Source organism: Gorilla gorilla, chromosome 12, assembly GCF_029281585.2.
Source record: "Gorilla gorilla gorilla isolate KB3781 chromosome 12, NHGRI_mGorGor1-v2.1_pri, whole genome shotgun sequence".
NCBI lineage: Eukaryota > Metazoa > Chordata > Mammalia > Primates > Hominidae > Gorilla > Gorilla gorilla.
Genome location: NC_073236.2, coordinates 108635103 through 108650056, shown reverse-complemented (window position 1 = coordinate 108650056; position 14954 = coordinate 108635103). Strand labels below are relative to the sequence as shown.

Here is a 14954-nt window from a genome sequence, read left to right as displayed (position 1 = left end):
GGCCAGAGGCCTCGCAGGGAGTTGTGGAGGGGCCCTACTGCCCTCCTGCTGTGAGCTGTTTGCAGAGGTGGGGGTTGGGGATTTTCTTAGCCCTCTGGCCCCTCCCTACCCACAGCTCTGAGGGACTGCCTTTGGGAGGTGACAGCAGCCTTGCCATGCGCTGTGCTGAAGGGAAGATAAAAATAGGCTGGAGCCATCCCTGGGGAGGGAAGGAGGGACAGAGGGATGTAGGAAGGAGGGGAGTAGTGCGGGCTGCAGGCTTCACCTGAAGTGGGAATGCTTAGGCTTCCCGGGCTCCAGTGAGGAGCTGGCTGTGCCTGCGTGCCAGGGAGGGAGGGAGGGAGGCAGGGAGCGGCCAGGTGCAGAATGGCTGGATGGCTGACAGCTGGGTCATCTGGCCTCATGACTTGCCAACTGTTTGACTCTCTCCTCTCTGAACCTCAGTTTCCTCCCCTGGAAGTGAGAACGATACTCCTCGCGCTGCCTGCCTCAGAGCGTGTCGTGAGGGTGAAATGAGATAATGACATGAACATCTTACCATCTGCAGCAAGCACTGAACTTCGAGTTGGAGGCTAGGGGTCGTGTCTCATGGGTGGTATTGGCTGAGTCACTTAACTCATAGAGTTTGCGTGGACATCTCCGAGGGAGGGTTGATGATGCCCCTGCCCACTGGGCAGAGCAGCCTCTGAAGCACTCTCCTGGGCCTTGCCTCTGAGCCGAGACAGGACACCTGTCTTCAAAAGAGAAGGCAAAATCTAGTTCACACCAGGCCCTCGATGACGCACCCATCAGGAACTATCCTCAGGATGGTACCTGGAGATACTGGGCCAGCTCTGCCCCTTCCTGAGCCTCAGTTTCCCTATCTGTCAATCAGGAGGTTGGACCATTGATGGCTAAGCTCCTCGTAGCCTCATAGGTCTACGCCACAGGAGCAGGGGGAGAAGACTCATGTGTTAGTTGAGCTGTATATTAATTGAGCAGCTGACAGATCTTGGAGAAAATCACATGGGAATGGGAATGCTTGGAAGCACTTCGTTTACCAAAGACAGAGGAGCTGAAAATGGAGTAGTATTGGCATCTGGGTAACCAAAGGAGGGTTTGACCTTCCTTTGTTTGTTAGAATTCTCTTACAGCCACCAGAGAAACATTACAGGGGTCCTCCAGGAAGCTTTAGGGCAGCAAGTTTTCCCGACCGTGCTGATCCCATCCCCCTACCACCCCCTGTGGCAGTGCCTCCACACGTCCTAAATATGTACCCCACTGGGTGTTCACTAGATGCCACAGGGTGGGGGAAAGGCTTTTTAAACCTAGCTCCGTTGGCTCCATTCATCCTCATCCCCCACCCCATCGATGCCTGCTACTTAGTCTGAAATGACAGCCTTTGAAAGTGAAAGCCAACTCAGTGCAGTGGTTCATAGCACTGACTCCAGGGCTACCTTCCTGGACTTGAGTCCCAGCCCATTGCTTACCAGCTGGGTGACCTTAGACAAGTTCCTTTATCTGTTTGTATCTCTGGTTACTCCTCAGAGAAGTGGGGCTGATATTAGTGTCTAATCACCCTACACAGAGTCATCGTGAGGATTAAAGGAATGAATGATTATAAAGTACTTAGGTCAGTGCTGAACACCTTTTGAATGCTGTTGTTATTTTTATGGGCCAGTGGTATTCAAAGTGTGGCCCTTGGACCAACAGCATCAGAATCTCCTGGGAGCTTGTTAGAAATGCTCTGCGCCAGACCTACTGAATCAGAAACTTTGGGGATAGAGTCCAACCATCTGGGTTTTAAGAAGCCCTGTGGGGGATTCTGAGGGAGGCTAAGTCAGGACCCCTGTTAAAGACAATCAGAGCTTCTTAAGTCTGACTCACTCACAAGGCAGTTGCCTGATGATCTTGCCTGGTCTCTAGCCTCCCTCTGTGAGGCAGGGCAGGCTTTTTCCTAATGATTTGGTTTCCCATTCGATGGTGGCAATGAGCTTTGGGTCCCCAGTGTGTGTCACCTTGGAACCCTTGTGCTATGGGCAGCCAGGATGGTTGGTCACTTTAGTACCCAAGAAAGGGCTCCTACCTTGGTGCCAGAGGTATGCCACGGGGGAGTGGCAGGAGGAGAGGCTGAGAACCCTGCTCAGACTCAGAATGGGAAAGCCTGACACCTCCATCTTCATGCGACTGCTGCTGCTCATGGGCTGTGTGCCCTTCGACAAATCACTTGACTTCTCTGAGCCCCACTTCCTTATCTCTTGTCTTCCTATTTTATGTAAGAGGAGCCTGGGACACAGAGGTAAGACCTACTGGGGCTCTGGGTGTCAGTGAATGTATAGACTGTTGGTCCACCCTCCTACTTCAGCCCCTACTGGATCCACAGCTACTTGGGATTGAGCAGAACAACTTTCTGGGGCTCCTGTAACCAGTCTGACCTAAAGCAGCTTAGTGCTAGATAACCAAGATGCGGGTGGCCAGAGTTCCAGTCACATCCTAAGGAAGAAACCCCTTGTGGTTTCAAGAGTTGGGAATTTTGTGCTGCAGCTGATTACAAAGGAAAGAGCCTGAGTGAGAACAAGATGTTTTTATAACAAGAATTGCAGATTTCTTCCAGACCAGTGACAGGCATGGTCTGAACCATCATCAGTATCTACTTTTTAGTGTTTCATTGTTTTCAGACCTTAGAAAGAATTTCTGAGTCTTTGTGTCAGATTAGGTGTCCAGACTTTCTTTTCCAGCGGGCTGCTAAATACAGTAAGCATGGATAGGGGAGCTGGATAGTGGCTGTGCCTTACGGAAATAATGACGTTAATAAGAGTTACTAGGCCAGGCGCAGTGGCTGGCTGGGGGCGGTGGCTCACACCTATAATCCCAGCACTTTGGGAGGCCAGGGCAGGCGGATCACCTGAGGTCAGGAGTTCAAGACTCAGCCTGGCTAACATGGTTAAACCTGTCTCTACTAAAAACACAAAAATTAGACGGGCATGGTGGCGCATGCCTGTAATCCCAGCTACTCGGGAGGCTGAGGCAGGAAAATCGCTTGACCCCAGGAGGCAGAGGTTGCAGTGAGCAGACGCAGCGCCACTACACTCCAGCCTGGGTGACAGAGCAAGACTCCGTCTCAAAAAAAAAAAAGTAACTAGCATTTACTGAGCACCTACTAAGTGCTGGATTCTAAGAGTATTTAATCTTCATAGTTCTATTAATTAGGTATTCATATTATTTTAGTATTTAACAGTATTTTTAGACGAAAAAAATTCTACGAGACATTGAGTAATTTGCTGGAGTCCAAACAGTTAAAATGCGGAGGAGCCAGGATTTAAACTTAGATCTGACTCCCAAGACTGTGTTATTTCTACCACACCCGACTGCTTCTCCAAACCCCTACCCTATACCCCAAAGGCCCCAGCCCCTGATTGTCCCTCTGCCGGCAGGGTATGACTTTGCAGCTGTCCTTGAGTGGTTTGCCGAGCGGGTTGACCGCATCATTCTGCTCTTCGATGCCCACAAACTGGACATCTCTGATGAGTTCTCAGAAGTCATCAAAGCCCTCAAGAACCACGAGGACAAGATGCGGGTGGTGCTGAACAAAGCTGACCAGATCGAGACGCAGCAGCTGATGCGGGTGTACGGGGCCCTCATGTGGTCCTTGGGGAAGATCGTGAACACCCCAGAGGTGATCCGGGTCTACATCGGCTCCTTCTGGTCCCACCCCCTCCTCATCCCTGACAACCGGAAGCTCTTTGAGGCTGAGGAACAGGACCTATTCAGGGACATCCAGAGTCTGCCCCGAAATGCTGCCCTGCGCAAGCTCAACGACCTCATCAAAAGGGCCAGGCTGGCCAAGGTGAGGCAGCCCCCTGGGATGTGGGCAGCTTGGGCGGGGGCCCAGAGTTTGGGGTCAGCTGCAGGAGCTGAGGGTTGCTGCCTCCAACAGCCAGTGCATCATGTGTGTGACACCAAGGGGCAGGACAGTGCGGGAGCCATGGTTACAAGCTCTCAGGTCAGATGGCCAGATTGGAACTGACTCCATTGTTTACTGTCTGTGGGATTCCCAGCCTTGGCAAGGCCTTTAGTCTCTCTGTGCCTCTGTCTGCATCTGTAAAATGAAGGGGTTGTTGGAGGATAAAGTGAAATAAAGAGTCTCAAAGCCCTCATCACAGTGTCTGGCACCTTCAGAGATGCTCAGCAACTGTCAGCTGCTGGTATTGTCTTCAGTAGCAGCAACATGACCACCTCACCCTGCCTTGACCATAGCTCCCCACAACCTCACCTTGCCCGCATAACATAGAAAAACAGCCCAGCCCTGCAAGCAACATGGAGGCATGAGGGTAGAGGTAGAAATTATTTCAAAAGTAGGAGCAGGAGGAGGCAGGAGGGATGTAGGGGAAGAAATGATGCGAGAGCCATCCTAGAAGGAAGGGACCGTCCAGGGTCTTGATGTGAAGGCTTCTCTCTGGCCCTGTTTGTCAGGTCCACGCCTACATCATCAGCTCTCTGAAGAAGGAGATGCCCTCGGTGTTCGGGAAGGACAACAAGAAGAAGGAGCTGGTCAACAACCTGGCCGAGATCTATGGCCGGATCGAGCGGGAGCACCAGATCTCACCTGGGGACTTCCCCAATCTGAAGAGGATGCAGGTAGCGAGGGTTGGGGGCTCTAAGACAAGGGACAGTGTCCCGAGAGCTGGCTGAGCAGCCTGATTATGGAGGAGGCCACTCTTGGAGCCCCCCAGGGAGAACCCAGCCCAGAATCTGCAGGCAAGGAGGTGGCCCTGGATCTACACTCCTAGCTGGGCCATCACTGGCCCAACAGGGGCCATGTCTGGGCCTGGGGAGAAACACAGAGCCCACCGCCCCAGTGGTGCAGGTGTGTTAGATGATGTTGGGGGGCTGACACCTCCAGTTAATGACCTTCTCTAGTCACAGCCACCACAGGCTTGACGTCCCCACCATCTCTGGTGCAGTGGGATGGGTCACCTGACCAAGGTTCTCTAGGCTCTTAAAGTGCTCGAGTTTACATCTGAGATCCCCCTTGTGAGCAATCTGGGACACGAGCTTCGGGGAGGCAGAAGTGCACACGGGAACTCGTCATCTTTGGGTCATATTGCAGGTGCCTATCTTGGGCCAGTGGCCATCACACATGGTTTCTTACGGTTTTCCCCAAAGCACTCATCAGAGGGAGGCATTTTTCATCTGCCTTTTTACAGAAGAAAGAGAGGTCTCAGCATTTTCTGAGTGTAGCATTCACATAGGCCACAAGAAGAAGAGCCAGGAGCTGGGCCCAAAGGTCCAAGCAGGAAACCACAACATTGACTGGATCCTCTGAGCCTCCATTTCCTCATCTGTAAACTGAAGCTACAAAATCACACCTTATACAGGTGTTGTGAGCATCAGTGAGATAATCTTTGCAAGGCCCTTAGCACAAAGCCAGACAGACTATGCCCTTAGTACATAGTGGCAAATCATTAGGTGGGCAGAGGGAGGTGGGTGCTGAGCACAAAGCACCCACCCACTGTACAATGTTTGCAACTTCTTATGATTCTAGAATTAGGAAATTAGAGGCCAGGCACAGTGGCTCACGCCTGTAATCCCAGCAGTTTGGGAAGCCGAGGCGGGCAGATCACCTGAGGCCAGGAGTTCGAGACCAGCCTAGCCAACATGGCAAAACTTGTACTAAAAATACAAAAAATTTAACTGGGCATGGTGGCAAGCACCTGTAATCCCAACTACTCGGGAGGCTGAGGCATGAGAATCACTTGAACCCAGGAGGCAGAGGTTGCAGTGAGCCAAGATTGTGCCACTGCACTTTAGCCTGGGCAACAGAGAAAGACTCCATCTCAAAAAATAAAAAAATTAGGGAATTAGAAAAATCAAAAAATAGCAGCCACAGAAGCACTTAATAGATGCTGTTGCTCTTGTTTTGATCTTTAGCTTGGGAATCAGTTTCTCAGTTTAAATCTATGTTTTTCATAACATCACTATAGTCCTCAATAGGCATTTTTAGTTTCCTATCTGGCAAAAGAAAAAGAAAAAAATATACATTCCAAGTATTTGGAATTTGTTCATGTGTCCATTCACTCATATAACCACCTACCACGAGCCATTCACTAACCAGCATTGCTTTTGTTTTGCGGGTTTCCCGGTCCTTGACTTGGAGCACTTCAGCTCTTCGCTTCTGCTTTTGTTAAGAATTTAATGATTTGTAAGCAAACATTTGGGAAGATAACATTTGAAAGGGACCCTAAGACCCCAGTTTTAATGTGAGGAATTCTTTCAAAACAAAGATTCTCACCTCATTTGTTTGCCAGTTCAATATTCTGTTCTGCAGTTCAATATGCTGAATCCACAATGTAAACAGCTGTCCTGTGCGGGTGTCCATGTAGGGTAACGGGAGCACCCACCATGCCCCCTAGTTGATACTGAGACCCCTGCATGGGAGCCCACCAAACACACCTACATGTGAGCAGGCTGGGAGAGACAGGAGGAATGAGAGGTGGGAGGACCTTGGGACATGATGCTCTGAGGGGCGGGAGACAGGGCCCTGTCTGCTCCTCCTCCAGGAGGCCTTCAGCCCTCAGGCCTTCCTGGCTCAGCCCCACCCTAGGAGGGAGGTGAGAAGTACCCAGGCTAACACTTGCCCTAGAAAGCTGTGGGTGTTTTTTGCATTTTTCTGCAGCAGACTAGCTGTGCTTCACCCTGTGTACTGGCCTCTTCCCAGCTTCTGGAGAGTTAGGTGGCCAGAGCCAGGGTAGGAGCAGAAAGCTGTCACCTTATCACCCTCTAGAGGCCATGGAGAAGTTGGTGTTCTAGACTCGAAAACTTTCAAAATTGCAGAGACCTGCAAAGTGGAAGATATTTCTTTTATGGTGTGGTGTGGGTTGTCATGTGTAGGCAAGAGGAGCTCTTTCAAAATCGGCATGCCCACCTGCCTGCCTGTGCCTGCTGTGTCAAACCCTCGGGGATAGTCATGCCTTGCTAATGACAGGGACACATCCTCAGTAATGCATTGTTAGGTGATTTTGTCATTGTGTGTGAACACCATAGAATGTATATACACAAACCTGCATGGTAGGGCCTACCACACACCTGGACTATATGGTATGATGACCTATTGCTTCTAGGCCACAGACCTAGCATGTGACTATACTGAAGGCTGTAGGCAATTGTAACACAATGTATTTGTGTATCTAAACATAGAAATGGTACAGTAAAAATACAGTATGAAAGATAAACAGTGGTATACTTGTACGGGGCACTTACCATGAATGGAGCTTGCAGAACTGGAAGTTGCTTTGGGTGGGCCACTGAGTGAGTGGTGAGTGAGTGTGAAGGCCTAGGACATCACTGTACACTGCTGTAGACTTTAGAAACACTGTACACTTAGGCTACACTACATTTATTTTTAGAAACATTTTCTTCTTTCAATAATAAATTAACATTTCTACTTTACAGACTTTTTTTTTTTTTTTTTTTTTGATACAGAGTCTCACTCTGTTGCTAGGCTAGAGTGCAGTGGCGCGATCTCGGCTCACTGCAACCTCCACCTCTGGGTTCAAGCGATTCTCCTCAGCCTCCCGAGTAGCTGGGACCACAGGCATGTGCCACCACGCCCAGCTAAATTTTTTTTGTAATTTTAGTAGAGACGGGGTTTTCACCATGTTGGCCAGGATGGTCTCGATCTCTTGACCTCGTGATCCGCCTGCCTCAGCCTCCCAAAGTGCTGGGATTACAAGCATGAGCCACCGCGCCCAGCCTACAAACTTTTTGACTCTTGTTGTAACAATTAGCTTAAAATGTACATTGTATATCTATACACAAATATTTTCTTTATATCCTTATTCTATAAGTTTTTTCTATTTAAAAAAATTTATTTTTTACTTTTTTATTTTTGTGTGTGCTAAAAACTAAGATGCAAACACCCATGCTAGTCTAGGCCTACACAGGGTCAGCATCATCAGTTTCGCTGTCTTCACCTCCACATCTTGTCCCACTGGAAGGTCTTCAGAGACAGTAACACACATGGAGGTGTCATCTCCTGTAATAACAATGCCTTCTTCTGGAATTCCTCCTGAAGGGCCTGCCTGAGGTTGTTTTACTGTTAACATTTTTTTTAAATAAGTAGAAAGACTACACTCTAAAATAACAATAAAAAGTACAGTATAGTAAATATTTACATAAACCAGTAACATAGCCGTTATCATTATCCGGTATTATGTACTCTATGGAAATGTGTGTGCTAGATTTTTATACCACTGGCAGCACAGTAGGTTTGTTTACACCAGCATCACCACAAACACATAATGCATTGTGTTATGTACAGTAGCTACAATGTCACTAGGCAACAGGAATTTCCCAGCTCCCTTATTGTCTTCTGGGACCCTCGTCATACGTGTGGTCCCTCATTGACTGAAACATTGTAATGCAGCACATGACTGTATTTTGAAAACTCTCTTCAGGTGACTCCGATGAGCATCCTGATTAAGAACCATAATTTGGGGATGACCTTTGGCTTCTGTTATGATTTGGTTTTAGTACCCTGTGCCCTGTTTTGTTTTTGTTTTTGTTTTCACTAAGGGGATAGAATGTGATTTTCCTACCTCAGAAGGGCGCTGGGGGAGTGAACGAGGTAATGTAGTGAAGGCACTTGCGGTGATTTTCAAGTACAGTATAACCCTTATTAAAGTAGAGGCCCGCATGACCCAGTCTCAGAGGTACAGCATTCAAGAGACATGATTCAATAGCCAAAACTGACTTAAAGAGAAATGTAATGATTTCCTCTCTGGAATGACATTAAAGGGGATTGAAATAAATAGATCATGCCAATACTTGTTAAATTTCCCTTTCTTCCCCAGCCCCTACAACCCTTCTACTCCCTCCTGAAAAATCCCATCATCAGCCCAGTGGGCCTTTATTCCCCTCCTCTCTCATACCTTCGATTACCACGTGATGTCCATCAGCTGAGCCTCTAGGTCACACGTCTTTCATTGTAGAAAGGGATCAGCTGTGAACATTCTGGTGTTCATAGGAGGCACGTGATAAATGGAGGGCTCTCCTTTCATTGTATCCTATCTTCATCCTCTCTCCTCCTCTTCCCAGGACCAGCTGCAGGCCCAGGACTTTAGCAAGTTCCAGCCGCTGAAGAGCAAGCTGCTGGAGGTAGTGGATGACATGCTGGCCCATGACATTGCCCAGCTCATGGTGCTAGTGCGCCAGGAGGAGTCACAGCGGCCCATCCAGATGGTGAAGGGCGGAGCGTTCGAGGGCACCCTGCACGGCCCCTTTGGGCATGGCTATGGGGAGGGGGCTGGAGAAGGTATCGATGATGCTGAGTGGGTGGTGGCCAGGGACAAGCCCATGTACGACGAGATCTTCTATACCCTGTCACCGGTGGATGGCAAGATCACAGGCGCTAATGCCAAGAAGGAGATGGTGCGCTCCAAGCTGCCCAACAGTGTGCTGGGCAAGATCTGGAAGCTGGCCGACATTGACAAGGATGGCATGCTGGACGACGAGGAGTTTGCACTGGCCAACCACCTCATCAAAGTCAAGCTGGAGGGGCACGAGCTGCCCAACGAGCTGCCTGCCCACCTCCTGCCCCCGTCCAAGAGGAAAGTTGCCGAGTGATGGGGCGGGGGGACATTCAGACGGGCAAGTGTTAGAGGAGGAGATGGGAGCGGTGACTACACACACACACACACACACACACACACACAAACACACACATATGCAGATCTTGACATTGCTCTGTAGGTGAGAGAGGACCATGACGCCCACGTTTGCAGCTGATACTTGTTTGGGCACACCTCCAAGTTCTCGGGATTAGTAGAAGGACAAGAGCACTCCCAGGCCCCAGAGTCTAAGCCTAAGTCTCCATCCCTCTTCCCCTCTCCTCGGCCACTCCCCAGATACGAGACCTGAGGCAATTCACTTGCCGGCACAGATGGCCAACCCACCTCCAGATTCCCCAGTGCCTCCACACCCAGGCTCTGAGCAAATGGAAAAGACTTTTCATGTAGTAGACAATTCACTTCTTTTTCTGTGTTTCCCCTATCTGCTTTGGCTTCCTAATAAGAAATCCATTCAGGAGCTAGGAGATCTGAGGGCAGGCGGGCAGCTGCAGGGAGGAGAGGTGAGAAAGGAAGCGTCTTCTAGAGACATTGGCCCAGGAGCTCTGTTCTTTCCTAATCTAAGCCTCTGTCTTCTTCGGCAAACCTTGCTTTGAACTCTGCCAGTATTTCATTTTAAAGAATCCCAGAGCGGGAGAGAGAAGAGAAAAAAAATTGATAAGAGTGAGGAAATTGTCCTGTAGTCTATTGAAAACCAGTCAAGGTGGTTTTAGTTCATAGATTTTGTTAGATGTTCTTTCCACCTGGCCTATGATGTTTAGATGTTCATACTTGACTCACATTTACCCAGCCCCTCCTGCGTACCAGGAGCTGTGTTAGGCACTTTATATACATTATTCTATGTGGCCCTCACTGATGCCCCAGGGAAGTATGCATTAGCCTTCCCATTTTGCAGATGAGGAGGCTGAGTAGCCTCAGAAGAGTTTAGGCGACCTTCTGAAACCCACAGAAGTCACGTGATGGAGAGAGGATTCAAAGCCAGGGCCGCAGACCCTCACACACTTGTCTGTGCTATGATGTATGCAGGATCCCAATATTGACAAACTATGGAGAACAAGCAAAGTATGCAGGCCCCCTGCAGCCTCCCAGGACAGGCTGGCAAGGGAGGAGGGCCGGCCAGCATTTGGTGGGCCATCAGTCTGGCCATCTGTCACGTCACAGAAGCAAACCGTGCCTTCTGGCTCTGCGCCCCATATTCCCAGCATCATAGACATCCAACAGCACCAGCAGGAGAGTGGGCTAGCCTGCTGGATGCTGTTCGTGCCTGTCCCTGCTCTGCCTCCCACCCAGTTGCCTGAATCATCCCAGCTCAGATGCAGCCACTGTCTCTTGTCAAGTGGGACCTCATACTAATTCTCAGAAGGCTAACTTGAGAGGTTTGGGGCCTTGTTCCCCAGAGGGTCCCCAGGGGCTCTGCAGCATCCTTGGCAAATCCCCACTGTACTCAATGCCCTACATTCTCTTCTGTGGTCTCTCCCCTGGCTTGCTTCATGGCCACTGAACCAATCACTTTGTATGCTATGCTCCTACTGTGATGGAAAACAAAATGAGTATAACTTATTTTATATCCATATTCAGACTATATAGAGAAAATTCTATGTATCTATGACGTGCTTACTACTGCAGTGCATTTGTCATTAGTCTTCATGTTAATACAGTACATTTATTCTTTGGTACCTGCCTGGCCACAGAGCATCATTCAATGGAGGCTGAGGGAGAAGGGCTGGGTTCTTACTTGGGGTTCCTGGTGGAATCTTTGGCTGGAAAGGGCTCACTGGGGCCACCCAATGGCCAGCATCCACAACCAGCTTCCCAGTGGGCTGGAGTTTGTCTAGGCTCAGTGACCAACCCAGGCACAGCTGGTGGAGCCACCGCTCCCTGCTCCTCTGGAGTGAAGATGTTCCCTAAGCCCCTGGGCTTCCTTCTGCAAATACACAGTTCTCTTTCACATGAAATGAAGGGCAGACAAAGGCCAGGCAAAGAGGTCTCGCCTGCTCTGGAGAAAACCCTTGAGTGCCGAGTGCAGGTTAGGGACCATTTCTCAGCTCCACACCTTTCTTCGAGCTGAAGGAGAAATGGGAAGGAAATAGCAGAGGTAGGTGAAGTTCCTGTCTTTTTATTTTATAGGAAAGGGAGATGTCTGTTATCCCCTTTCTTCACTGCCACTGGACACACGTGCCACTTTCCTGCCCTTCTACATATGCTGCCTCTCTTCCCTCTCTTCTTCTTGAAGTCTCCACTCAGGAGAGACCTGTGAGGTGTGGGAATTCCATGTTTGCACAGCTCCCATCTCCCTGGAAAGAGGAACTGATGTTTGAGGGGACAGATGTGGGTCACTTTCCCTGGCAGTGCCCTCTAGCCTTGCTGCCTTGGCTTTCTGACCCCTTCCAGGCTTCAGGGGCCTGGGAGATCTCATGCCTCAGCCCAGGAAACATTTAATAGGGAAAGCAGAGACATGTCATGTCAGCCCCACAGACAAGAATTTCTAGAGCACTTGTCCTGTTGTTCCTTGCCCCGACATTACTCAGTCTGGGCCATGGAATCCATCCAATAAACACAGCAACACCCTATGCTACTGACCAAGCAAAGCTTGCCCCTGGTCCCAAAGAGCTAAATCATGACCAAAGTGTGACATGAATGTAACCGAAATGCGGGTTAGTTGCTCAATGTATGCAAAGTCCCACGGACAAGAGTAAAGTCTGATACCAATAAAGTGAATGTATTCCAAAGCTAGCTTGGAGGAGGGGCACACAACGTCCTGCCTTTCAATGTGCCGCTTCCCCTTTGGAACAGAAAGCAGGCACTTTTATAAGGTAAGGGAGCAAGTGAGCAAGGGTCCGCCTGATAGCATGGTGCCTTATCTACTGGACAGTTGAGTCGGGCCTTCCTGGGCAAAAATAAATTTTAAAAGTGGCCAAGTAGGCATACTTTAGATATACCATCCTAGTGAATGAAAGTCCTGAGGCAGCCCCTGGAGGGTGGGAGTTCCGAGGCAACTCCTGGAGGTGAAAGCTCAAGGAGGGCATGTTTTGGACTGCAAATTGGCAGTCAATTCTGGAGGACTATTTTGGAGCAGAGAGATGAACTTGCCCTGTAGGGAATGTCTAGTGAAGGGGAGATGAAAGCTTATATTTGCATTTCCCTTTTTTTGAGACAGTCTCACTCTGTCGCACAGGCTGGAGTGCAGTGGCGTGATCCCGGCTCACTGCCACCTCTGCCTCCCAGGTTCAAGCCATTCTTGTGCCTCAGCCTCCCAAGTAGCTGGGACTACAGGTACTCCACCATCACGCCTGGCTAATTTTTTTTTTTTTTACTTTTAGTGAAAACTTGGTTTCACCATGTTGGCCAGGCTGGTCTTGAATTTCTGACCTCAAGTGATCTGTCCACCTCAGCCTCCCAAAGTGCTGGGATTACAGGCATAGGCGAGAGCCACTGCGCCAGGCCTATATTTGCATTTCTAAAGGGCTACCTAGGAAGTTGGGAATCCAGGAAATGGATAAAAGAAGAGAGGAAGAAAAAAACACCTCTTAGAAAACTGGGGTGCTCATTTACATGAATATTTCCAGATGACACCACTGAACCATAGCAGGGCATGGGCCTTGGTTTGCAGAGTGATGAGTGGTTGCCCTGAGTCATCCCCACTTCCATTTGGTTCCAAAACCTGTATTTATCAGTTAACTCATCAGAATCTGCTGAATGACCTGAAGAGAATAGGCTTGTTTATTCTTCCTATGTGATGCTGTCTGGAGTCTATACATCCTCAATCCTTTAATTTCTCCATCCATTCATCCATCGATCTTTTTTATATTCAAAAGATGCTGAGCACCTCTTACAGAAAACATCCTGAGGGAGAATATAGAGATTCATTCCTTGAGTCATTCAAAAACACTCAATAAAGTCTACCTGAGTGTAGAGACAATTCTATATGGATCAAAGAGCTCACAGCCTAGTAGAGGAGATGAGGCATTTATGCAAACACTGATAATACGGTGAGGGAACATGAAAGGGGGGTGCTCAAGAAAGTCAGAAATGGCTTCAAACTGGGGAGAAGGTGGTCAGAGAAAGCCTGTAGCAGGGTGGGCACTGGAACTGAGAAACCGTCTGGGGCCAACCTCTTGGGCCTGTTTTCTTCCTTCCTAATCTAAGGAAGACAGGCAGAATTTTTACATAAAACACAACACAGAGCATTCTCAGCCCACTAAATCATGACAGACTGAGAACCACTGAAGTATTTGTGGAAAAGCATGATTAGAATTTTGCCTCTGGGGACTGTGCTGTTTCTTCATAGGCCATTTTCAAGTGAAAATTGTATCAGTATCTTTAAAGTTGAAATGTTAAGTGCCTGGAGGGAAAGAAAAATGGCGATGGAAGAATGTCAGTTATCCTGGCCGAGTGATGAGTACACTAGGGGCACATCACGGGCACAGACTCCTCATTAGTGCTGTTTACCACAGGTCGGTTCTCCTGTCCCCGGCTCATGGGAGGACTTTGGTTTTCTCCCTTTGAAGTAAGCGAGCTGTGTGACTTGCTTTGGCTCATGAAGTAGGTGTGTAAGCAACATGTCTCTTCCTCGCAGAGACAAATATACAATTTGCCACATTCTACTTTTCCTGCCTCTCCAGGAATGTGTGTGGGAGTGAGTGTGAAAATGGAGCCTAAGTCCTGGGTCATGCTAAAACCCCTTCCCGACCCACACTGGACAGATGCCATGAATAAGACATAAACTCCATCATTTTACTGTTAAACCATGGATAGTCATGGGGCTGTTACCTGACATAGCCTATACCATCATGACCAGCAGACCTGGTAAGTCTGTCAATAGTTTAGCCCATGGAGCAAGTGAAAAGCAAAGAAAGTTTCTTGGAAACCAAGTTCCTGCCTTCCTAAGAACTGAGGTTGGCCAGGTGCAGTGGCTCATGCCTGTAATCCCAGCACTTTGGGAGGCCGAGGTGAGTGGATCACGAGGTCAGGAGTTCAAGACCGGCCTGGCCAATATGGTGAAACCCCATCTCTACTAAAAATACAAAAATTAGCCGGGCATGGTGGTGCGTGCCTGTAGTCCCAGCTCCTCATGAGGCTGAGGCAGAATAATCGCTTGAACCTGGGAGGCGGAGGCTGCAGTGAGGCGAGATTACACCACTGCACTCCAGCCTGGGCGATAGAGTGAAACTCCGTCTCAAAAAAGAAAAAAGAAAAAAAGAACTGAGGTCACTGGAAGCTGAAGGGATGGGTGATTCACATAAAGCCTTTCAGTGTCTGAGTTGTATTCTGCCATATCCTAGCCCCACCCTTCAATGTGACTTTTTAAGTTGGAAAACTTCCCACTTACAGTGTCAAATGAGAACAGGA

General features: G+C 49.0%; 1 protein-coding gene across 1 annotated transcript in view; it reads left to right on the top strand.

Moving 5' to 3' along the window:
• EHD3 (EH domain containing 3) overlaps positions 1-11281 on the top strand; it is a 34444-nt gene extending 23163 nt beyond the window's left edge. Inside the window, exons 4-6 of the mRNA XM_004029066.5 lie at positions 3414-3826; positions 4453-4617; positions 9076-11281. Of these exons, the coding sequence (XP_004029115.1) occupies positions 3414-3826; positions 4453-4617; positions 9076-9603 (1106 nt within the window). The 3' untranslated portion in view covers positions 9604-11281. The remainder of the gene's footprint in view (positions 1-3413; positions 3827-4452; positions 4618-9075) is intronic.
• Positions 11282-14954: the final 3673 nt, after the last annotated feature.